General features: G+C 47.5%; 2 protein-coding genes and 1 pseudogene across 35 annotated transcripts in view; 2 read left to right on the top strand and 1 right to left on the bottom strand.

Annotated features, from left to right (window-relative positions):
• Nucleotides 1-5,123, bottom strand: part of TMEM63B (transmembrane protein 63B) — a 28,830-nt gene extending 23,707 nt beyond the window's left edge. For 9 of the 23 annotated variants that reach the window (XM_078369249.1, XM_078369250.1, XM_078369260.1 and 6 more), the window contains exon 1: nucleotides 4,383-4,507. The gene's annotated coding sequence lies outside the window, so the exon portion shown is untranslated. Of the gene's footprint in view, nucleotides 1-86; nucleotides 187-4,194; nucleotides 4,508-4,969 lie in introns of those variants that run through there. The other 14 variants (XM_078369252.1, XM_078369263.1, XM_078369258.1 and 11 more) reach the window with 5 other exon arrangements.
• On the top strand, nucleotides 3,306-24,374 carry MRPL14 (mitochondrial ribosomal protein L14). 12 transcript variants are annotated; one of them, XM_054254031.2, is made up of 4 exons: nucleotides 4,609-4,678; nucleotides 13,423-13,863; nucleotides 16,880-16,968; nucleotides 19,610-24,374. In XM_054254031.2, exons 3-4 carry the CDS (start codon nucleotides 16,898-16,900, stop codon nucleotides 19,974-19,976), a joined length of 438 nt encoding a protein of 145 aa, XP_054110006.1. In that variant the 5' UTR covers nucleotides 4,609-4,678; nucleotides 13,423-13,863; nucleotides 16,880-16,897; the 3' UTR covers nucleotides 19,977-24,374. The 12 variants fall into 12 exon arrangements, with proteins under 12 accessions (XP_054110009.1, XP_078225400.1, XP_035151645.1 ...); XM_078369269.1 differs by having other exon boundaries at nucleotides 4,627-4,807; nucleotides 13,423-14,664; XM_078369273.1 differs by having other exon boundaries at nucleotides 4,645-4,807; nucleotides 19,540-24,374.
• LOC118152866 (splicing factor U2AF 35 kDa subunit pseudogene) lies at nucleotides 14,117-14,951 on the top strand (annotated as a pseudogene).

Below are 24,374 nucleotides of genomic sequence, written 5' to 3'. Positions count from 1 at the left end.
GGGCTGACTGTCATCAAGGGCAGCTGCTCTCAAAGTCAGCACTGGCCTGAGCAGCTGAGAAGAGGGAAGACACTGAGGCAGAATACCTTGGGGAGGGAAGGTGGCAGTTATTCCACTCTAGAAGGTGCCTGCACCAGCGATAACCCAGAGTTTCTCTAGTCTGATATTGAGGCTTTAGCTAGAAGTCTGTAGAGAGAGTGAAGAGTGATGGAGGATTTTATTTTTAGCTAACTTAAGGTTATTTTACCATTAAAGAGTGTGTGCATGGTAGGGATTGGAGAGCTATAAATTATAAGCTTTTTTTTTTGAGAGGGAGTCTTGCTCTGTGATCAGGCTGGAGTGCAATGGCACGATCTCCACTTACTGCAACCTCCATCTCCTGGGTTCAAGTGATTCTTCTGCCCCAGCCTCCCAAGTAGCTGGGACTACAGGCACCTGCCACCACACCCAGCTAATTTTTGTATTTTTAGTAGAGACAGGGTTTTACCATGTTGGCCAGGATGGTCTTGATCTCCTGACCTCATGATCTGCCTGCCTCAGCCTCCCACAGTGCTGGGATTACAGGTGTGAGCCACTGCATCCAGCCAAATTATACGCTTTTTAGTTACTGGACAAGATTTAAGTTACGGCTTGGGATCAAAGCGGGGCTGTGTGGTGTGAGGGGAGGAGGTGAAGACGGAAAGTAGCTGTTACTTAAATGTAACCTGAGTCTTAGTCTTCCAATCTGTAATAAAGAGATACAAATATCCTTACTCTACCCCCTACCCACTTCAGAGGGATAGGTAAGAATGTGTCTACAAGTGAGCATAAAAGCAGTAGTAGGCAGGGTGGGGTGATTCACCCCTATAATCCCAGCAGTTTTGGAGGCCAAGTGGGGAAGATCCCTTGAGCCCAGGAGTTGGACGCTGCAGTGAGCTATGATCATGCCACTGCACTCTAGCCTGGGCAACAGAGCAAGACCTTGCCTTGAGGGGGGGGAAAAAAAAGCTGGGCATGGTAGCAGCTCATACCTGTAATCCCAGCACTTTGGGAGGCAGTGGTGGGAGGATCACTTGAGCTCAGGAGTTCAAGACCAGCTTGGGTAACATAGCAAAATCCCGTCTCTACAAAAGATACCCCCCTAAAATTTAGCTGGGTGTGGTGGTGCACGTCTGTAGTCCCAGCTACTCTGGGAGCTGAGATTGGATATCACCTGAGCCCCGGGAGTTCCAGGCTGCAGTGAGCTGAGATTGTGCTCACTGAGATCGCACTCCATCCTGGGCAACAGGTAAGAGATCCTGTCTAAAAAGAAAAAAGAAAGAAAAAAGAAAAACAGAAAAAAAAAAGTAGTAGTAAAATAACACATGTATTAAATTTTTTTTTTAACCTTTCTTTTGTGTCAAGCACTGTTCTAAGCACTTTGCAAATATAACTCATTTGCTACCAATCACAACCCCAGGAGGACACTGAGGTACAGAGGGGTTATATGAACTGCTCAAGGTCACACAGCCAGTCTGTGGTAGACCCAGATATGGACCCAGGCTGCCTGGCTTGAGTGTACGCTCTTAACCACTACACTTTGCAGAGGTATCTGCAAACAGAAGAGTCACTTCCACCAGGCAGCCGGAGGCAGCCAGTTACTGCTCTGGAGAAATGCCTTACCCTATTTCTACCCGCATGCCTTTCCTCCTGCTTGTAGCTTCCCTCCACTCAGGCCTTGGGTTTGTGATTTCAGGTTCTGAGGCAGGTGTAGGGGACAGGCACCACAGTCTGATGGTTAAGAGCACAGACTCTAGGATGTGACAGACCAGGCTTCTAACCTGGGCAAATTACTTAGTCACCCTGGGCCTCAGTTTCTTCATTTGTAAAACAGGACAATAATCCAGTTGTGTCGTTGTTCTGGGGATTAAACAAGATGACTTACGTAAAACTCTTAACATAGTTCAAGGCATATAATGGGCTCCAGAAATTAGCTATTGTTATTAATAAGGTGTGGAATAAAAGGGATTGGTTTAGAGAAAGAAAGTTGGTAAAAATAGAAATAAGATAAAAACACAGAATTTAACATGACAGAAATATGACAGAGCCCCTCAGTCATGTTGGGCTTCTTATTTAGACCTAAGTTTACACTGTGTTAGGGACCAGACCACTGAGTGACATGAAATATTCTCACTCTTTGAACATACCCTATCCATCCACGGCAGCCTGGTGGGGGGGGCATGGGAGAGTGATGGGTCAGAAGTTCAGAGATGATCACCCATTATTGATCAACTACCAGGCAGGATGCCAAGCTCTTTACTTCTGCTACCTTGTTTGTTTGATCTCCATGATAAACCTTGTAAAGAGGTAGTAGTAACCACACTTTTTTTTTTTTTGAGACGGAGTTTCGCTCTTGTTACCCAGGCTGGAGTGCAATGGCGTGATCTCAGCTCACCGCAACCTCTGCCCGCTGGGTTCAGGCAATTCTCCTGCCTCAGCCTCCAGAGTAGCTGGGATTACAGGCACGCGCCACCATGCCCAGCTAATTTTTTGTATTTTTAGTAGAGACGGGGTTTCACCATGTTGACCAGGATGGTCTCGATCTCTTGACCTCGTGATCCACCCGCCTCGGCCTCCCAAAGTGCTGGGATTACAGGCTTGAGCCACCGTGCCTGGCCCTGTAACCACATTTTTTTTTTTTTTTTTTTTTTTGAGACAGAGTCTCACTGTGTTACCCAGGCTGGAGTACAGTGGCAAAATCTCGGCTCATTGCAACCTCCGCCTCGCAGGTTTAAGCCATTCTCCTGTCTCAGTCTCCTGAGTAGCTGGGATTACAGGTTTGTGCCACTATGCCTGGCTAATTTTATTTATTTTTAGTAGCGATGGGGTTTCACCATGTTGGCCAGGCTTGTGTCGAACTCCTGACCTCAGGTGATCTGTCCGCCTCAGTCTCCCTAAGTGCCGGAATTAAAGGCTTAAACAGTTTTTTAATGGAAACTGAGGTTCAGACAGGTTAAGTCACTTGTCAAGGTCACACAGCTGAAGAATGGTAGAGGTAGAATTTGAACCCAGATCTTTAAGACTCTGCTATACTTGAAGGGAACTTGTATGATGTCCAAAGGGGGTTCTTAGTTAACCACAGCCTGCCTTCTACCTTGCCATGTCCCCACCCACCCACAGGCTGAGACTGCACTGAGTGAGCCAACAGCAGGCTCCAGCATGTGCCACCTGGGGCATGCCAGGGCCTGGACCCTCTGGTGCCCTGGAGGACAACCATGCTGCCAGCACACCCCCACTTGAAGCCTGGTTGACACTCCCACTCCCCTCCTCACCCTGGCGTGGGAGGCAGGACGGGCCCCTCCTCAGCAGGTGCTGGGCACACACAGCTTCACTGCTCCCCGGCTGCTGCAGACCACCAGTATTGGGTAGGCAAGCCCCAGCCCCCAGAGCAGTGGAGTGCTTAGGCTTGCCCTGAGCCGCCAGACCTTTGCCTAGGGGACCCAGGCAGGTGGCAGCACAGAGCCCCAAGGGCAGCCAGCCCCTCTGACCTCTCCTCCCCACTTCCCAAGCGTCCTTTCCTTTTCTGGGGAACAAGACAAGCTTTGGGACTGTTCCCCCTAGACGGTCAAGACAGCCAAGAGGGACAAGGCGGCGCCCCCTCCCCACAACAGGGCCTTTGCCCCACTCTCGGTTCCTGTCTGAATCTTTTCCCCACCGCGCCCTCCAACGCAGGCCCGGGCGGCTCATGAATGAACTGCACTGTGTGGGGCGCAAGGAGAGGACACGCTCCTGGGTCCGGCCGCCTCCCCAGCCAGCCGACCAGTCAGTCAGTCCCCAGACCGGCCGGGGGCAGCGGCCGGCCTCGTGCCAGCACCTGCGAACCCTGCCCTGGCCGGGCCGAGCCCGAGCCCGAGCCCCTTCCCCGGGCCGGCTTTGGGTGTACTCGCCCCCGGGAGCAACAGAAAAAATAAAAGAGATCGAGGGCATCGGACTTGGCGACCCCAGGATCCAAAACTCGGGGGCGGGGGCCGCTAGTTCTCCACAGCGGCGGCCGGCAGGCGGGGCGCAGCTGACACCCCCGAGGGGCGCTCTGGGGACGCGCACCTGCACCGGGCAGGTGGGAGAATAGTGGCACTTGGGGGCCGGGGGCGGGGGTCCCACCCCTTGGGATCTCCCCGGGGCTGGGGAGAGCGGGCGGCGCGTATCTGGACCTCTGGCAGCGGGTGGAGGACTCACATTTGGCTCGGGATGGTGCGGGGTTGGGGGCAGCGCGCACTACCGCTGAGTCCCGCGGGCCCGGGCACCTCTGGGTCCCGCAGGAGATTGAAGGGAGGGGACGCGCAGCTGAGTCCAGGTTTTTTCTTTGGGTGGTGGTGAGATCTTCGAAGAAAAGAGCGAGGATTGGGGAGGGGTCGCGTACTCACCCCCAGGCGCAGACTCGGCTCCAGCTCGGAGCCCCGGGTTGGGGCGGGGCGGGGCTGGGGGAGGGGGAGGGGGAGTCACTGGGCGGCTCGAGCTCCGGGCTCCTGCGGCGGCCGCGGCAGTGTATGGGGGAGGGGGAGCGGGAGGAGGGAGGAGGAGGGGGCGGAGCTCCGCAGGACCCGCCCCCCACGCCGGCGCACGCAAGGCGCGCGCGCACTCTCAGATCGCGTCCACCGCCTTGGGCCTGTAGCGCAGGCGCTGAGGGGAGGCCGCGTGGGGCGAAGGCGGCGCTTGGCCGGTGGGTCCCGCTGCGGGATTTTCCCGGGCGGCGAGAGCGATTTGTCTGGGGGCGGGGGTGGGCGTCAAGCCCCTAATTCTCTCCTTCGCCTCCTCCTTTCTCTTCAGTAGGGGACGCCCACTCCCCCGGGTGAGTGAGGAGAGGCAAGAGTGGGAGGCTTGTGGGCCCTTTGGGGCAGAGGGTCAGTGGGAGGAGTCCCAACGGGGAGACGAGGCCCATGACTTGGACTCTCCTCCCTTCTCCTCTCCATGGGCGGCTTCTGCGACCCCTAAGTCCGCGGAGGGCGCTCACCTGCTTTCCCGGGGTTGCGGAGCCGTACTGGGGAGGTCGGGCCGCGTTCAGCCGCCGCGGGTCACTCCGACGCGTCTCTTCCACTCTCCGCGCCGCCCTCCACTTTCCCAACTTGGATTTGGAGATGAGTTAGCCAGATGCCTCTGTGGTGTGTGGAGTGAGTTCTTGCTTTCACACTGTCACGCTGATGAGTGCGCCCTCCCCCAGGCCAGGGGGTTCCCTGGTTTCTCATTTCACTGGAGACTGCATCTGCCAGTGATTAAGACTGGAAAGATGGAGAGACTGAGACTTTTTCTATGTATCACCCACACAAATAAGGTCACAAAGGCGCAACGGACACCAGCTTGGTAATTTAATTTCTGGTTCCTGGAGGGGACAAAAAGGAAGTACGCTTTCCACAGCGGACGATAAATGAACTTTGCCACCATAAGAGATGGATGGGACTGAATTTATAAAGAGGTTAAGAGGGCATATGACAGACACCTTGGGGTACTTGGAAAACTCTGGGAGTTAGGGAGATACTTAACTCCCAGGGCGGGTGGTGGTGGGAGCTGCCACTGCTGGACAGAAGGACATTGCCTGCCTGGGGAGTTTGGATCTTATAGTCGGTCAGCTTCTCTGCTGTATGCTGGCTTTTCAAGGGATCGTTAGTAGCTTGCGGAGTGCAACTGTAAGGTTTGATTTATTTGCAGTGTTTTTCAAAATGAATCCAATTGGTGAGTTGGAAATAACATCACGGCCTTTAAAAAAATGAAATAGAAAATATCAGAGGGTATTGCACTTAGTAAGGGTGTTGTTTCCTGACATTTGTTTCAGGTGTACACGCGTGTGAGTGTATCAGTAGGTGTTCTACAGTGTGTTTCTGTAAGTAGCAGTGAGAAAAGCTTGAAAAGCATTGGTCTCCTGTATCCTGCTATTTGCCCTCTTGCCTTTCTTTGCCCGAGTTTTCAGTCACTTAGAATTGTCTGTGATTATGCAGTTAGCACACTAGGAATATACAGTAAAGAACAAAGTGGATGTTCTTGATGGAGTTTACTGTGTGAGACGAAAGTTCACTGTTCATCACTGGAAATACTGTACGTGCTATTGAAAAACAAGGATTTTATTGAGGTAAGAAGTAGGCTGGCTTGGCTGGGCACGGTGGCTCACGCCTGTAATCCCAGCACTTTGGGAGGCCAAGGCGGTTGGATGACGAGGTCAGGAAATGGAGACCATCCTGGCTAACATGGTGAAATCCCTTTTCTACTAAAAATATTTTAAAAATTAGCCAGTAATGGTGGCATGCACCTTTAGTCCCAGCTGCTTGGGAGGCTGAGGCAGGAGAATACTTGAACCTGGGAGGCGGAGATTGCAATGTGCCAGGATTGCGCCACTGCACTCTAGTCTGGGCAACAGAGCAAGACTCCATCCAAAAAAAAAAAAAAAAAAAGAAGTAGGTTGGCTTAATTAGGAAGGGCAGTTTTTTACCTGTGACAGAAAAGAAGATGGAGATAAAGCCCGTTTTTAGTGAAGTACCTGGTGGGAAGGGTCTTGTAGGCTTGGACTCTGGGAGTTGTGAAATTGCTTGTGTGGACAATAAAATTGACTTTGAGGTTGAATAGCACTATAATGGATATCTGAAAAATGGAAGTAGAAGCCATAGTTACCTGGTTTTTGGACTTCTAAGCATCACTAGAAGGCATTTTATTTTATTTTTTGGAGACAGAGCCTCTGTTGCTCAGGCTGGGGAGATCTGGGTGCAGTGGTGCTATCTCAGCTCACTGCAGCCTCTCCTAGGCTCTAGCAATTCTCATGCCTCAGCCTCGCAAGTAGCAGGGACTGCAGGCCAGTGCCACCACTCCTGGCTAATTTTTGCATTTTTAGTAGAGATGGTGTTTCACCATGTTGCCCATGCTGGTCTCCAACTCCTGGCCTCACTCTGCCTACCCAACTTGACCTCCCAAAGTGCTGGGATTACAGGCGTGAGCCACCTTGCCCAGCCAGAAGGCATTTTTTAAATGTTTTTATTTTTTACAAAATAGTATAGTTATGAATCTGAGCATGTGGATTCTTGAGCTATTTCTGCCTGTGCCTAATTAGGGTTAGCACCTAATCCTCAAGGAGTGTGTGAACCATCAAGTGACACTTTCCAGGGCAAGCATTTCAGAAAGCCTGAAATGAGAGTTGAGTGCCTTGTGGAATCCATTAGGGAACAGTGGCCAAAATATTTTGTTATTGCTCCTGAATATTAAGGATAAAATGTTTCCCTGGGCGGCAGGTAGGGGGGAATAATAACAGAATTTCCCTGGAGTTCATTTTTCAGGTGTTTGGGCACTGAACATGGTTATTTAGACTCTCCTTAGCTCCTAGAATCTTCAGTGTTGTGACAATCCTTTAAAACCTATTTTGCTCCACTCCTATCTTTGGGATTATGATACCTGGGCCCACCTAAGATGGATTTTCCTACTGTCAGGTTACTTAGATAGGTCTTATGGCTGGCGGGAATGGGGACAGTGTGGGGGCTTGAAAAGCAGGTTATGGTTTAGCCTTCTATTTTATAGGCTGATGGTTTGTCTGGGTTGTAGCTTATCCTGTTATGATTTCACATGTGTATTGACAGTGACAACTAGTATGCAAGAGAAGACTGCGGTTCAGATCTCAGAAATGTTCTGGGTCAGGTAATATGCTGAGTATTTTAAAAGGCAATAGTAAAGTAGCTTACTATTCATTAGTGAAATAGCTCAGAGTAGGAAAGCCCTCTGTTAAAAACTCAAAAAAAAAATCGGGGCTGGGTAAGGTGGCTCATGCCTGTAATCCCAGCACTTTGGTAGGACGAGGCAGGAGGATCACGAGGTCATGAGATTGAGACCATTCTGGCTACAACGGTGAAACCCTGTCTCAACTTAAAAAAAAAACGAAAAAAAAAACCTTAAAACATTGACTGGGCACCGTGGCTCAAACCTGTAATCCCAGCACTTTGGGAGGCAGAGGTGAGCAGATCATGAGGTCAGGAGTTCAAGACTAGCCTGGCCAACAAGGTGAAGCCCCAACTCTACTGAAAATATTAGCTGGACGTGGTGGTGCATACCTGTAATCCCAGCTACTCAGGAGGCTGAGGCAGGAGAATTTCTTGAACTGGGACCAGGAGGTGGAGGTTGCAGTGAGCCGAGATTGTACCACTGCAATCCAGCCTGGGCTACAGAACGAGACTCATCTCAAAAATAAAAATTAAAAAAATTTAAAAATTGTTTATGTCTTTAGAAAAGAGAGGAAGCACTTTGCCATGTTTACTCTAAACTGAAAACACTTTCAGGGCTGTTATCTTAAAGAGGCACCCATGGTGCTGCCTGGAGAATCGGAGTGAGCTTGTTCTTCCTGGCCAGGATCTGGTAAACAAACTATTCATCCAGCAGAACTAGTCCCTACTGGATAATTCGGAGAAGGATTGTCCACATTAAAATGATCTCTTACATGAGTGAAGCTAAAGCACCATTTCCAGACCTCTTTGCTTTTCCCAATATGATCTTTTATTGACGGAGTTGTTGAGACCTCGACAAGTGATTCCAGGGTCACAGACTTAGTTTGAGATGTGGGGAGGATAGAGTGAGATACATGCTTTCCATCAGCAGGACCCTCCCATCCCCAGTCTTTAACTTTTCCACACTGCTTTCCTGCCTGTTTGACATCTCCATAAACCTGGAGCCCACCTAAACCTGGCCCAGTGTAGGTGCTAATAGGAGAGGAATTACATATGCGATTAAGTAGAATTTTACTTTGCCTTGTGCCATTTTTCCTGAGTTTGACCATATGAAGAATATTACAAATTTATATCTGGATTATAGATGTTTGTACACTTGTGAGGTAGGGATGGGAGGGGGAATAAAACTGGAGTAGATAAAATATGCAAATCTATACATTGAAAAACCATCTTGAATAATTGAGGATTGTCTACTTCTACTCCTTACCGTTTTTTTTTTTGAGACAGAGTCTCACTCTATCACCCAAGCTGGAGTGTTGTGCTGAAATTATGCTCACTGCAGCACCCAACCCCTGAATTCCAGTGATCCCCTCTCAGCCTCCCAAAGTACTGGAATTAGAGGTGTGAGCCACCACGCCCAGCCTGCTTTAAATATTTCTGCAACAAGGTGGGGCATAAGTTAGATAAAAAAAACAAATATAGGACAAGAATCCTAGACATGTTTTCCCTTTGTGAAATGGGCTTGAGAAATGGGGTTTTCTCAGTGGTAGCTTTGGTGGAAACAGCCCATCATGCTATTGAAGGATACTACTTATTGATAGTGCTGCTGTGGAAACACATACCTTTGCAGATGACTCAAAATCAGCTTTAGCTTTGGTCTGAGGCTGTCCTGAGTATAGTGCAGATATTTAATGAAGAGATGACTTTTTTTTTTTTTTTTTTTTGAGACGGAGTTTCACTCTTTGTTACCCAGGCTGGAGTGCAATGGCGTGATCTCGGCTCACCACAACCTCTGCCTCCTGGGTTCAGGCAATTCTCCTGCCTCAGCCTCCTGAGTAGCTGGGATCACAGGCACGCGCCACCATGCCCAGCTAATTTTTTGTATTTTTAGTAGAGACGGGGTTTCACCATGTTGACCAGGATGGTCTCGATCTCTTTACCTCGTGATCCACCCGCCTCGGCCTCCCAAAGTGCTGGGATTACAGGCTTGAGCCACCACGCCCGGCCAAGAGATGACTTTTTATTTCCTAAGTTTTAAAAGATTATGTGGCAGCCTTGCCAAAGGAGAAGGAGTACTTGCCCTGCATGTGTGGTGTGTTCGTTTGTGTCCATGAAGCTTATTAGTGGCTAAAGCAGCATCTTCACTGTGCAAGTATTGTACAGTGTTTAATAAAAACCTTGGGCTCTGGTCTGGACCTTGTTGCCTTCTAACCTTGGATGAGTCAACCAACAAATCTTAGCATTTCTGTCTTCATTTCTCCAACTTTGTGGAGCCTGCAGAACTGTTCAAAATCCTTAGCAGATTCAGCTGCCTTGCAGACTGTTGGTCTTACCTGTTTGTCTTTGTTTCCATTGGGAGATTGGAATGAAATCTTCAAAGAAAGTGATCTGTGTGAAAGCACTTTGAGAATTGTAACATGCTATTGTGTGAGGTTAAAAAAACCACACACACACACACACACACACACACACACACACACACACACACACACCAAACTTCCTGAAAGGAAAGTTGGGTAGCAAAAACAGTAATAAGTCTGTAAGTAGCAAATGAAAGTACTTATTGGTCTAGAATAATTGGGGAAAAACCTGAGATGGGAGGGGTTGTGTCCTGTCTCTGACAGGACAGGGGATCCCGAGAATTCCTTTTTGTTTTTGACTTATCAGAGCTGCCAGGCCTTTACTTTTTCTACACTGATTAAGAAGGACATTTATACTTTCACACTGGCAGAATTTGTCCTTTTTGTGTCTGGTCTTTCCATTTGATTTCCTGTGTCTCTTTTCCCTTCCGTTTTGTTACATACTAGCAGAACCTCCTTTAAATGCTCATTTGTGATTGAGCTTTTGTTTTCTCCTTTTTCTGTAGAGTCCATTCCCCTTGAAAGTTCTTTAAAAGGTAACCTGCCAGGCACCTAAAGATTGAAATTATTTAGGTAAAAACAATGTATAATTATATATAGATCTGTGATACTAAATATATTTTGCTGATCCTCATAACTTAAAGTAATGGTACATTCTAGCTTTCCACAAAGTGTCAGAGGTACAGGCTCTTTGTGTCCGCCCTTCCAAGTCAGAGTAGCTAAAAATGAGCTCTCAGTGCTATGAGGCTTTCCCAAGTCACTGGGAGCCTGGGTAAAGGGCACAAGAAAAACCACCAACCACACTGACATAGAGCCTCTCTGGAGCTGGAGGTTGAGTTATAAATCCTTCCTTCCTTCCTCCCTCCCTCCCTCCCTCCCTCTCTCCTTCCTTCTTCCTCTCTCTCTCTCCTTTCTTTCTTTCTTTCTTTCCTCTCTCTCTCTCTCTCTCTCTCTCTCTCTCTCTCTCTCTCTCTCTCTCTCTCTCTCTCTCTCTCTCTCGGCTGGAGGGCAGTAGCATGATCTCGGCTTACTGCACCCTCTGCCTCCTGGGTTCAAGCGATTCTCCTGTCTCAGCTGGGGACTGGCTGTAGCTGGGACTACAGACGCACGCCACCATGCCCCACTGATTTTTTTGTATTTTTGGTAGAGATAAGGTTTCACTTTGTTGGCCAGGCTGGTCTCAAACTCCTGACTTCGGGTGATCCGCCCACCTTGGCCTCCCAAAGTGCTGGTACAGGCGTGAGCAGCTGTGCCTGGCCATAAATCAGTTCTGTCCACTTAACTGAGAGTCACTTAGCTGTAGTTGTGCTAGTCACAGTTCTGGGCACTGAGTATCTAGCACTGAGCAGAGCAAGGGTGGGTCCCTGCTCTCACAGAGCATACATTCCAATGGGATCTGTAGGGCAATGCCAGCTCCCCGGTATTCCTCTGAAATCCACAGTCTTCCCTTGCCTCTGCAACTGAAGGGAGATCTTAAAGCAAGATGGAAAATGAGCATGGCTTAGATTGTATTAATTTCTTTTTCCTTTCCCTTCCACCCATCTTCTCTTCCTGCCTGCTTCCCCCCTATGACCCCAGGCTCTTGTAAGGAAAGGTTATGATTCAGTAATTCATACTCTGAAACTGGAGGGTAATACTTAGTGCTGACCAGGAAGTGGCGTGAAAAACCATCCCTGGCACCAAAGTTTTCCAAATATTTGGCCGCCTCCAAGTGAGAGTGTTGTAGAGAAGGAACCGTCATTGATGCCAGTGTCCTTGCACAAGACTCAGAATGACATTGCATGTGAAACAAAGCATTGTATATAGACTAGGTCTGAAGTGATTCAGAGTCTGTGTCCACAGGGTGGATTTATGCTGGGAAACAATATCGGGGTCCATCAAAGTTGCTTTGAAGTAAATTGCTGCCTCCATTACTCTTCTGTGATCTGAAGCAGTTATTTCATTGCTGGAATGAGGCATTTTCCATAGTGGGCAGTGTAGGCACCAGGCCCAAGAGATGAGTCCAGGGGGCCTGAAAACAAAGCACAGGCTAATCTTCCGTGATTAGCACCATCATTCTCTTACAGCATGTTTGCCTGAGATGTCCTGATTCCTAAAATACAGATAAGAGCTCTACTGTGTCTGGATTTCTCTCTGTTAGTGCCATGGGGGAAGTGGGGGATCTGTCTTTTTCCCGGCTACCTCATTTATTTTATTTAACAGGTATTTACTGCATTCCTACTGTTTATCAGGACTGTCTGGGGTCTTTTGCTAGGAAGAGGAGGGTACCACAGGTTTTTTTTTTGTGGGGGGCAATAAGGGACATGTATATAATAAGTGAATGTATTTGATTCTTTTGTGCTTTTAAGTTCATAGGAATGCTAACTGCTGTCCATTTGATGTCTCAGTCCTTTGGGTTTGGGTCTAGAGGTCAGTATCAGATCCACTGAAGAGCTAGTGAAAAGTCATTGAATTGGGCCTTTTCTTATGAAAATGGAAGCGCTCCCTAGAGACATGAATATATCACGCTTGTGTTTGACGGCAGTACAGGTAATCCTTACCATCAGAATCTGTGTGGCTCTTGAATTCCTGTAGCATGTTCAGGTGCCATGTTATCAGGATCTCTGGTTTCTGAATTTTGCATAGTGAGTAGGAAGAAATAGAATGTTAAAGGACATCAGCCTCATCTCAGTGTCCATGTTTGAATAGTGAATATTGGCTCAGTGAGAGTTACACTGGCACAAGGATGTCAACAATGTGCAGGAGGGGTAGCAATTGATGTTGCAGTTTGATACAAGACTTCGTGGGAGGAGATGCTTAGGGAGCTGGGTCTAGGCAGAGGTAAGTGCCTGTTGTGGAAATGGCTTGCCAGCAAGATGCAGAAAGGAGGCCTAAGTTTGTGTTTGTGCACTGACAGCCCTACAGAGTTTAGGGAGGTGCTTTGTGATGATACCCGACTCAGGAAAGTTCTGGGAAGCTGTTAAGTGCTTCTGCAGTTCTTGGACGAGTATGAGTGCTCTGGAGGAAGCAATGTGGTGTTGAGAGGCAGGGTGTTGCAATTCTCGGGAGAGGGAATGTGGGTGGTACTGGGTTAATCTTGAGGGTTCTATGGAGTCGTTCAGGAAACTCTCCTCTCCCAGGAACCGAGACCAAGGGCGTGCCAGTATCAGATGGGAGCAGTTTGGCAGGGATTTGAGCTAACTGTATCCTGGACCAGAAGGACTCTGCTTTTCAGAAGTTTTGTTGTTTGTTTTCCGCCAATTTTTAGTTATTGCTCTGACTGTGGATCTCTTATTGCCTTCTACACTACACATTGTCTTTGAAACTTAAAGTGAATACTTTTCACCTGGTATGTGTCTACATTTCAGTTCATTCAGCAAGCCCTGAATTGGCTGTGAGTAAAATGTGCATGTGACATCAGTATTTTTTTTTTTCAGATGGGGAGTCTCACTGCATTGCCTAGGCTACAGTGCAGTGGCATGATCTCGGCTCACTGCAACCTCCACCTCCTGGTTCAAGCGTTTCTCCTGCCTCAACCTCCTGAGTAGCTGGGATTACAGGCACCTGCCACCACACTTGGCTAATTTTTGTATTTTTAGTAGAGAAGGAGTTTCACCATGTTGGCCAGGCTGGTCTCGAACTCCTAACCTCGAGGAATCCACCTGCCTTGGCCTCCCAAAGTGCTGGGATTACAGGCATGAGCCACCGTACCTGGCTGATGTCAGTATTCTTGATGGAGCAAGAATGATTTATTAGTTGTAAAATATTAATATTTAAATTAAAGTTGCCACGTTTACTCTGTTGAATAAGAGCATGGGTTTAGGAAGGTGACAGCTGGGGTTCAGATTTCATCCTGTTCACTCCTAGTCTTGGGCAAGGTATGTGACCTTGGGCAAGTTATTTAATCTCTTTGGGCTTTATTTCCTTGTGTATGACAATGAGACTAATAATAATAATACTCACTTTGTAGAGTTTTTATGAGGTTTAAATGAGATGGTAATGTAAAGCACTTAGCCTGGTGCCTGACACATTGTAACCATTTGATAAGCTTTCATAAAGAAAGAACACAGCAGTTTCTGCATCCCAGCAGGTGGGAAATGGCGGAGTATCTGGCCTCCATCTTCAGCACCAAGAAAGACAAAGTCAACTGTTCATTTTATTTCAAAATTGGAGCGTGTCGTCATGGAGACAGGTGCTCTCGGTTGCACAATAAACCAATGTTTAGCCAGACCATTGCCCTCTTGAACATTTACTGTAACTCAAAACTCTTCCTAGTTTGCTAACAATTTGTGCTGTGCCGTGAGCCCTGTTGAGATGCAGGAATACTATGATGAATTTTTTGAGGTTTTTACAGAAATGGAGAAGTATGAGGAAGTTGAGGAGATGACCTCTGTGATAACCTGGGAGACCACCTGGTGGGGAACGTGTATGTCAAGTTTTGCCTTGACGAAGATGCAGAAAAGGCTGTGATTGACTTGAATAACCATTGTTTTAACGGACAGCCAATCCACACCGAGCTGCCACCTGTGACGGACTTCACAGAAGCCCTCTCAGTATGAGGGGAGAATGCACACGAGGTGGCTCCTGCAACTTCATTCATTTGAAGCCCATTTCCAGAGAGCTACAATGGGAGCTGCATGGGAGCTGTTGCAAGAAGCCTAGATCAAGATCCTAATCCTGTGAGCGTCATTCTCGGTATAGAGACCATGGTCGTGGCGGTGGCAGCGGTGGAGGTGGCGGCGGAGGCAGATGGAGTGTGACAGGAGGCAGTCGAGAGATCATGAGAGATCTGGGCGATTCTGAGCCATGCCATTCTTATCTTGTGTCTGCTAGAAAGTGTTGTGGTTTATTGACCAAACCAGTTCACAATGGGAATTTTTTTTAGAAAAACAACCTCGCAAAGATGGGTTTCTGAATAAATTTGTAGTGATAATAGTAAAAAAATAAAAGAAAAAACACAGAAAAAGGCCAAATGACCCTTCAAGCTGCTTGACACCCAGCACTCTCAGGTGAAATGAGCTTTGGTATAGCAGAACACCCTTGGACTGAACCTGGATCCAGTCTGGTTCTGCTCTTGACTAATTGTGGGATTCTACACAAGTCAATCTGCCTGTGTATCATTTTTCTAATCTTTAAAATGATGCATGACATCATGATGATGAAGATGACAATGATGAGAGCTAATAGGTAATGAGTGCCGGGCACTGTGCTAAGTGCTTTGCTGGCTTATCTAATTGAATCCTCATAACTACCTTGGGGGTAGATACTGTTAGTACCCCTGTGTTACAGATGGGAAACCAAGGCTCAGCAGTTTAGTTACTTGTCCAGGGTCACCTCACCAGTAAAAGTAAAGATGGTCTCATCTGGCAGTCTGATTCTCTGTGTGTCAGATGTTATGTCACAATCTTGCATATATTAGCTGCCTTCTATTGCATTTAATTTTCTAATCATAATTACTTTTTGGTTAATGCCTCATGGGTTCTCTGAAGGAAAACATTTGGGAGTAAGTTTGGGATTTGAGGCTAAATTGTAGTTAATAAGCATTTAAAGGGAAGGCATGGTGGGTGGCTCACACCCATAATCCCAGCACTTTGTGGCTAAGGTGGGAGGATTGCATGAACTCAGGAGTTCGAGACCAGCCCGGGCAACATAGTGAGACTGCCATCTCTTCAAAAAAACAAAAAATTATCCTGGCATCGTGGTGCTTGCCTGTGGTCCTGGCTATTCAGGAGGCCGAGGTGGGAGGATTACCTGAGCCTGGTGAGTTCTGGACTGCAGTGAGCCATGATCACACCACTGCACTCCAGCATGGGTGACAGAGCAAGACTGCCTCAAGGAAAGGAAAAAAAAAGTATTTATAGAGTGTCTAGGTATTCCTGGGGAAGAGTGGATTCTCCTGCCCCCACCCAAACATTCTTATTAAATAAATTCTTATCTGAGGTGGTTTGAACTCGTGCAAAGCAAAGCTATGTGTAAATACTACAGTGTAGAGGCTTTTCTCGGCAGACCTCTTGAATGAGCACCTCTGCAGCCAAACATTTGGGTGGAAAAACACGAGTGCTTTGTAGCTGGCTGCAGGCCTTTCTGAAACACACCCTTAAGTGATGTTCAAGTGTTTCAGGGCAGTGGCAGCTTCCATATTTGTTAGTGCTAGGGAGCAGCAGGGTTGAGATTCTGAAAACTGGAGCCACAAGTCTTGGGTTGGTGTTTGCTTTTTCAGCTCTTCAGTTTGGTTTCCCAAAGCCCACTTTCAGCTGTAGTATGGTGTAGGTCATTGTTCCATGTTGCAATGTTGTTTGGGAGACTGACCTAAATAGAGACTTTGATCAGTGACTTGGCAAGAGCAGCCTTTGGCTCTGCTTTGCTGGCCTTGAGCTATACAGGTGTTCTGGCCTTTACATTTGGGGGAAAGATGATATAATTGGACAGACAACTTGGGTGGCTGCTTAGATAATTTACTTTTTTGTAGGGAGTTAAAGAGTGCTGGTTTCAGAAGGCACATGAGTATCAACAAGGGCAATAGTGTGCAGTTTTTCCTCTGTGGAGGACTTGAGAAGAAGTCCCTGGCTGGGTTTAAAACAGAGGGTTCATGTTTTCCTCCTGCCTGTGGAAGTGATATAATAAGGAAGGCATTCTCTGTGCTTTTTTTTTTTAATAGCAGAAGCTGTTGTAGGCCATTCCACCTCTCCAACCCCAGAGTCAGAACATGAATCAGCAAAATTGGAACTAGAGTTCTGTCTAATCATCTATGTATCCTTTAACCACTAAGATTTATATTTTGTGACTAATGATCTTGTGCTGGAAGTGCCATCTCCCACATAAGTCCCCAAAGAAAACTGGCTCTAAGGGCTCTGACTTAGAAATCAATTTTTCCCCCTCCTGTTTTCTCTGCAGGATTTATCTTGGGATCCCATGGCTTTCTTTACTGGGCTCTGGGGCCCCTTCACCTTTGTAAGCAGAGCACTGATCCATCGCTGTTTCAGGTAACTTCCCATTAAGTTCTTAAAACTGTGTCTTTGGTGAGCTTCCTATCAGGGCTGGGTATTATGGTGACTAGAACAGGAGTGAAACCCAGGGAGACAAGCATGGGGTTGGGGAAAGCTAAAGGGATCAGGCTGAGCTGGCCTGGTTGGTCAGGTCACAGGATGGGGGGATAGGTAAGGAGGTGATGTTGCTGTGTTAGAAGTACGACAGGGAATGGCATATGGTGGAAGCTTTTACTCTTTGGTCCTTGCAAGACTCTTACAGTGAATCTCACATCTCTCAATCCTATCATTTCCCTACAGCATTAAAATCCTCGCTTTTAAAAATGGAATTTTTTTTTTGAGACAAAAGTTTCGCTCTCTTTGCCCAGGGTGGAGTGTGATGGTGCAATCTCTGCTCATCACTACCTCTGCCTCCTGGGTACAAGTGATTCTCCTGCCTCAGCCTTCCAAGTAGCTGGGATTACAGGCATGCGCCACCACGCCCAGCTAATTTTGTATTTTTAGTGGAGATGGGGTTTCTCCATATGGGTCAGGCTGGTCTCGAACTCCTGACTTCAGGTGATCTGCCCCCATTGGCCTCCCAAAGTGCTGGGATTACAGGTGTGAGCCACCACGCCTGCCAGAAATGGAATTTTTTAAATTACAAAAACAATACATGCTTATTATTACGAAGAACTTGAGCATGATAGAAGTGTGACACCCTCCCTCCTTTTGATGCCAAACCAGGAGAGCACAGGATGCACACCCATTGGCAGACATGCTTCTTGGTCCGGTCAACTCCTCATCCCACAGGTGTTTCCTGAGCACTGAGCCTGAGGTTGGCTATACAGAGATGAGTGAGAATTGCTTCCTGTCCTGAAAGAGTGCTTAGTGTCAGCCACAGGATCCAACATGATAAGTAACTCTAAGAAAATGTGATAGAATATTATAACAGAGGATCGTACAGTGCTTAGGAACGCCTCATATTCAAGCTGCTAGTGGAGGAAGAGGAGGAGAAAGAGTGGAGGCAGTGTTCTCGGAAGGGAGTCAGGGGCAGATCCTGTCTAGGCCTCCAGGGAGAATTGGGAGGCAGGGTGTGCTTGGGGAACTCCAGTAGTTCCTGGTTGCTCCTGTACAGAGTGGTAGGATATGTGGCCTTAGAAGGTAGGTAAATTGGGACAAGGTTGTTGACTGTGTAGACGGTGGGGAACCATTGAGCAATTCTGAGCAGAGGAGTGGCATCACTTTCATATTCTAAAGAGAGCTCTTTTCAGCAAAGTACTAGGAACCAGCTAGGACACTAATGCCACAGTCTTGGTATAGGAGAGTGAGCTACTAAATGAAGGAAGTTGGTGGGATTGGAGAGGAAGGACATAGGTGCTTAGGAGGTGATATCAACAGGACTTGGTGGCCAGCTGATGTTGGTGGAGAGAGATTATGCCTTGGGTTTCTGGTGCTGCTGGAGAAGCCATTATCTAGATAAGAAGTGTAGCAGCAGGAGGAGGTTTGCAAGGGGAGGCAGTGAGGTCAGTTTGGGACCTACTGAATTTGCAGTAACTGTAGAGCATGTTGTAGGGAGCTGAGGAGAGTAGAAATATATAGGACTAGAATATAGAAGAGAGGTGGGGCTAGAGATGAAATTTACTAGTTGGCAGCAATGCTAATGGGTAAGCTTGCACAGAGTAGACATAAAAAAATGGCCGGGCATGGTGGCTCACGCTTATAATCTCAGCACTTTGGGAGGCCGAGGCGGGTGGATCACGAGGTCAAGAGATCGAGACCCTCCTGGTCAACAAGGTGAAACCCCATCTCTACTAAAAATACCAAAATTAGCTGGGCATGGTGATGCACGCCTGTAGTCCCAGCTACTCAGGAGGCTGAGGCAGGAGAATTGCTTGAACCCAGAAGGCGGAGGTTGCGACGAGCTGAGATCATGCCACTGCACTCCGGTCTGGGTAGCAACAGAGAAACTCCATCTCAAAAAAAAAAAAAAACAAGAAGAGGTCCTAGGATTACCCTGTGGAAACACCAGCATCAGGTGCTAGCTTCAGGAAAATAGGAATCCCACTGTAATCAGTTTGCTTACTAATACCTTGTCTGCCATTAATAAGTACTCTCTAAATTTATTTTTTCTAGTGAGAAAAAATGTATTAAAAGATTGTTACCTTGACACATTTCCAGTTTCTGCTGTGTTGTGTCAAGGAATTCCCTTAGCAAACTTACCCATATCTTCTAGTTCTCAGCAACATGTAAATAAGAAAATTAGGGAATGAGTGTATTCTGGGGAAGCAGGTTTTTCAGGATAGGCAGTGGGTGAGGCATAGCCCCTTAGGGATTCCTTTAAGTCCCCAGAGTCCCTTTGGAAATCAAAGGCTTTAAGTTATGGCTGCTATGAAGTTCATTGTCACAGAAAAATAGGGTTCTCTTTAAAACCCATCCAAATTGAGATCTTGGCACAACAGCAGAAGCTCTCAATTGTGAGGAAACTGTGTGGGTACAGATAAGGCTTCACAAAGTCCTGACTTTCTGTTGCTGCTTCTGGACAGCACTCTGCTCTGTGTGTGTTGCTGACATGTACTTTCTCCCTAGCCTTGACCTCAGAGGCTTGTGCACCCTGACCAGGAGAGATACAGACTGCAGACTTTTTTTCTCCCACCAGCACCACTGGGAGCCTGAGTGCGATTCAGAAGATGACGCGGGTACGAGTGGTGGACAACAGTGCCCTGGGGAACAGCCCATACCATCGGGCTCCTCGCTGCATCCACGTCTATAACAAGAATGGGGTGGGCAAGGTCGGCGACCAGATACTCCTGGCCATCAGGGGACAAAAGAAAAAGGCGCTCATTGTGGGGCATCGCATGCCTGGCCCCCGAATGACCCCCAGGTTTGACTCCAACAATGTGGTACTCATTGAGGACAACGGGAACCCTGTGGGGACCCGAATTAAAACACCTATCCCCACCAGCCTGCGCAAGCGGGAAGGCGAATATTCCAAGGTGCTGGCCATTGCCCAGAACTTCGTGTGAGTTGAGCCCAGGCCTCTGGTTGCAGGAGGGTTTGTGAATGGTGCAGTTCCAAGAACTACACTTTTGCTAAGGGAGCTTGGGAACCACATGGCTGCTCCCTTCACACTGGGTAACAGTGTCCTGTGAGAGAATAAATATATTAATTTATGTGTTCTTCCAGAGCTTTCTGGGATAAGTGGGAAAGTAAATGACACTGGAGCCGTTCCAAGGTGGCTTACCCAAGTCTGGCCACACAGGGCGGCATTCTTTACACGGAGCAGCCGTGGTGCCAGGGTCTAAGCCCTTGCTTTTCCGATTTAAACCCTATGAGTTCATCCAGAACTGACATGCCTTGGAAAACCAAGGTACACACCATGTACCAATTTATAAATGTACCGTGGAGTCTGCCACTTTCTAACCAAAAGATGCTTGTTTTTATTTTTCTCATCCAAAATCTCCTCTTCCTGAATTAGTGGGCTTGAGACTTTAAATGGTTATAAAGATTACTGAGTTAGCATGGAATAAGAGCAAAGAAGCTGATTTAATCTAGTGAACATTTCCTTCAGGCCACAGTAAAGCCCAGACACTAATCCTTTCTTTATTCTGATCATCTGCCAGAATACTCCACTGTGCCCAGTAGCAGAGCATCCTTCCTGGACTGCTGAAGAAATTGACACGTCCTTACATTTTGCAGATGACATAATCTTGGGTCTGTGCAGGTGATTCAGTGACAGTTATCTTCCATTCATCTGTTGGTTTGCTTGCAAAGATTTACAGGCTCTCTTAGTTCCTTTGCTGGAATCTCATCAACTTATTTATAAATTTTTTTAAATTCATTTAGAATACCTTAGGTAGTTAACTCATTAAATGATTAACTAATCTCAATGGCTTCTGAGAGTCAGAGTAGGATAATAATTAGGAACATAGGCCAGACTGTATGGGTTTGAATTCTGATTCTACCACTTAATGACTGGGCAAATGTTTCTACTTTTCTTCGGCTCAGTTTCCTTATCTGTAAAAGGGGGATATAGCAATGGTACCTACTTGATAGAATTGATGTGAAGATTAAATGGGTTTGTAAGCGCTTAGAGCAATACCTGGCAGTAATAAGCACTCAGGCTAGGGATGGTGGCCCAGGCCTGTAGTCGTAACTACTCAGGAGGCTGAGGTAGGAGGAGCCCAAGAGTTGAGTCCAGCCTGAGCAACATGGCAAGACCTGTCTCTTAAATAACAAACAAAACAACCAAACAGTAGGTACTTTTAGGAATAGGAAGTAGCGAGGTGAGCGGATCATGAGGTTGCAGGTTCGAGGAATAGGAAGTAGCTATTTACTATTGTCACGACTCTGCGTGGGTTAGCACTGAGAAAACAAAGGTAAGTGAAAGAGTAAAAGCAGGTGTGGTCCCTGCTTTCCTGGAGTTTATTTAGTCTCAGGGGAAACCAACGTGAATTAGTAATTCCTCAAACAAGTGCAAAGTCCCAAGTGTAGCAAGGGTCTGTGATAAAGGAGCTAGAGTTTCAGTGGGATCGGAGGCAGCTTCCCTGAGGAAGGATTGCATCAGCTGCAGTCTGAATAGGTACAGTGATAGAAGTCAACAGTGATTACCTGGGGGGTAGGGAAGGTGTAGGCTGGAAAGGGGAAAGAGGGAAACTTCTGGGTCTTACGAATGTCCTAAATCTAGATCTGTGTGCGAGTTCCATGAGGATAGACATCCGCAAACAATTACTGAGCTGTATACTTTACCGCACTTTATATCATAGTGAAGTAAATGAATAGGCATTAGTTAGGTCAGAGAAGAGGAGGAAATGTTGCTGGTAGAGGGAAGGGCATGTACACAAACCCTGTGACAGGAGGGAATGGGATAAATGCCAGGTCTAGAAAAAGCTAGTGTGGCTGGAACAGGGAGAGCAAGAGGGAACATGGTGGGGGTTGAAGCCAAAAGAGGAGTGGGGCCTCATGAGTCCTCAGGAGATTTTCCTTTTACTGAGGTCATTGGGATGCTGTTGGAGAGTAATTTAGCAGGTGGGATAAGGCATGGTTAGATTTGCTCTGGAGAGAGATCTTGGGGAGGTCGGAATGGAAGAGTGTGCTTTGCAATAGACTGTGCGAGGTGATAATATGGACCAGGTTGTGGTGGAGGGCAGTGGGTATCTTTAGGAGGTGGAGTTAACTTGGGGAATACTAATGGAGGTGGGTTAGTAATGGGGAATACTAATGGGGAAAGGCCAGGGATGGTTTTTCTGAGGTTTCTGGCTTCTATGCCTGGATAGTTGGTTGTGTTGAACCTGGAGCTAGGCTGGAGGATTGGGGAAGAGCGGGTGTGGGCAAACTGAATGGAGGTGACTTTGAGACATCGAAGAGATGTCAAGTAATTAGCTGGATATAAATAATCTTTTAAATTGGAATAACACTGAAGACGCTCAGTTTCAGAGGTAATTCAGAGGTAAGAGGTGATTTTTCAGGGTTCTCCAACTATTAAGTGGTAAAGCTGGTCTCGGAGCTGGATCCTGTGACTTCCAACCCAGGGTCTTCCCACATCATTGGGTCTTCCTTTTGTATTTGATAAGTTCACTTCATCTTGACTTGATTCTTACTAGCTGTGATCCTAGAGGCTGATGTTCTGATTTTCCTGAGTTCTATGGGCATACCTTGGAGCCCATTGCCCACTGAGCCTTGACTGCAATGAGGCAGAGGCTCTTAGTTTTACATCTTCCATTGGAGGAGCACATTGCTCCCCAGGGCTCCTCTGACTAAGCCTGATTCAAGGTACTCTAGGTATTTTAGGAGCTAATATCCTCTCCATCTGGCCCTCTGGAAGGGCTGACGTGCTCTGCCGCAGCGGTTGGATATGACCAAGGAGGAGGAATCATTGAAACCAGGGCCTGCTTTGCCAGTGGTAAGTGTTTCTCTCCAACGGCAGCAGCTGGTACTCAGAAGGTTCTTAACGTCCCTGATTTCTGTGCTACTTTCTAAAGGCTGTGGGAGGAAGAGAACCCTGGCCTGAAGCAAAGGGAAGGTGGAATTGTTCTCAGCCTGGCACCACTTGCTTAAGGGCTGGACCTTTGCTCTCACTGGCGCAGCTTTACCCAAGCTGCCGTCTAGCTTCTCAGGTCCTTTATTTTCTGGGGTCAGCCTCACTTCTTCCTCTGCCGTTAGCAGGAAGTGTCTTCCGTTCATGTGCTTGCAGGGTGCTGCCACCCCTCACCCGCCTCCCTGCTGTTGAGGTTCATCAGAGTCATTCAGATGACTCCTCTTTCCTTGCGGTCCCCTCCTCTGGTCTTTATAGACTTAAACCCTCTTCCCAAGGTGTTCTGTGCTGACCGCTGGAAGGCTGTGGTTTCAACAAAGCCAGTGGCCAGGGCCTGTGACGCAGGCCCTCATAGCACAGCCCAGAATAGCCTCGGCCTTGCTGCTTTTCCAGCTGCCCTATCACTTTGCAAGCTGGGATCTAATTTGCTGTCCACCCTCTCAACCCTAGTCTCAGCCAGTGCTCATGAAATATTTATAATCACAGATTATGTTTCCCTATGAGTATAAACTTGCTTTTGTTTTTTTTTCCCCCTTGTGTGCCCTTAAGAATCTGCCCCAACAGGTCAAAGGGCCTTATTCTCTGGTTTCATGGATTTTATCACACTTTCTTTGCTGAAGGGGCTAGCTCCACTTACGGTCTGACTCCCTCTGCTAGACCACTGCTGAAATGAGAAAAGAGCTCTAGATTAGCTCTTGTAGTCAGAGACCTGGGTTCCAGATGGAACCCTGCTGCTAACTAGCCTCTCAAGGAGTTAGGAGCTTACTGCTGGAGGGTTTGGTGCTCAGGACCTCTGGCCAGTGGGTGTGACTCCTAAGGGCCAGCCATGTTGAGGGATGTGCGTCCTTGGCTGCTGATGGGGTGAAGGGGGACCTGGCCAAAGTGTGTGCAGAGAGGTCTTGCCACCATCAGCACTCCTGAAGCTAGTCACCTCTGGCAGAGATGTCCAGTCCACTTCCTGTGTGTCTTTGGGAATTAGCACAGAAAGCAGGGAAATTAAGAGTCTTCCCAAGTACCAGCCGCTGCAGCTGGGAAAAAGCACCTACCACTGAGTTTCTCCCCTGAAACTCTCAAGCCCAGCCTTGCACTTATGAGGGCAGTGGCCCCTGAGGCTGAATTCACTGGAGGTGTGCTTCCTCCTGTTTTAGAGTGAGGAGGGGGGCCAGGACTGGGGTCTCCCTGGAGGTGATCCTACTATACAGGCAGGAGCCCAAGGCCATTCCACTCCAACCTCCCTGTGCAGAGCCGCCTCAGTGTCCTTGCTCCTCTCATTACCTTTCTTGGCCTCTTCTCATGGTCTTTAATTTTCTTTCTCAGTGGCTGAGAAATGTTGCTTTTGACAAAAATTGTATAATACTGGAATAAAATCCTTAACTGAAATTTGAATCTG

Source organism: Callithrix jacchus, chromosome 4, assembly GCF_049354715.1.
Source record: "Callithrix jacchus isolate 240 chromosome 4, calJac240_pri, whole genome shotgun sequence".
Classification (NCBI taxonomy): Eukaryota; Metazoa; Chordata; class Mammalia; order Primates; family Cebidae; genus Callithrix; species Callithrix jacchus.
The sequence above is the reverse complement of the archived record's forward strand: the minus strand, read 5'-3'. Positions and strand labels throughout refer to the sequence as shown.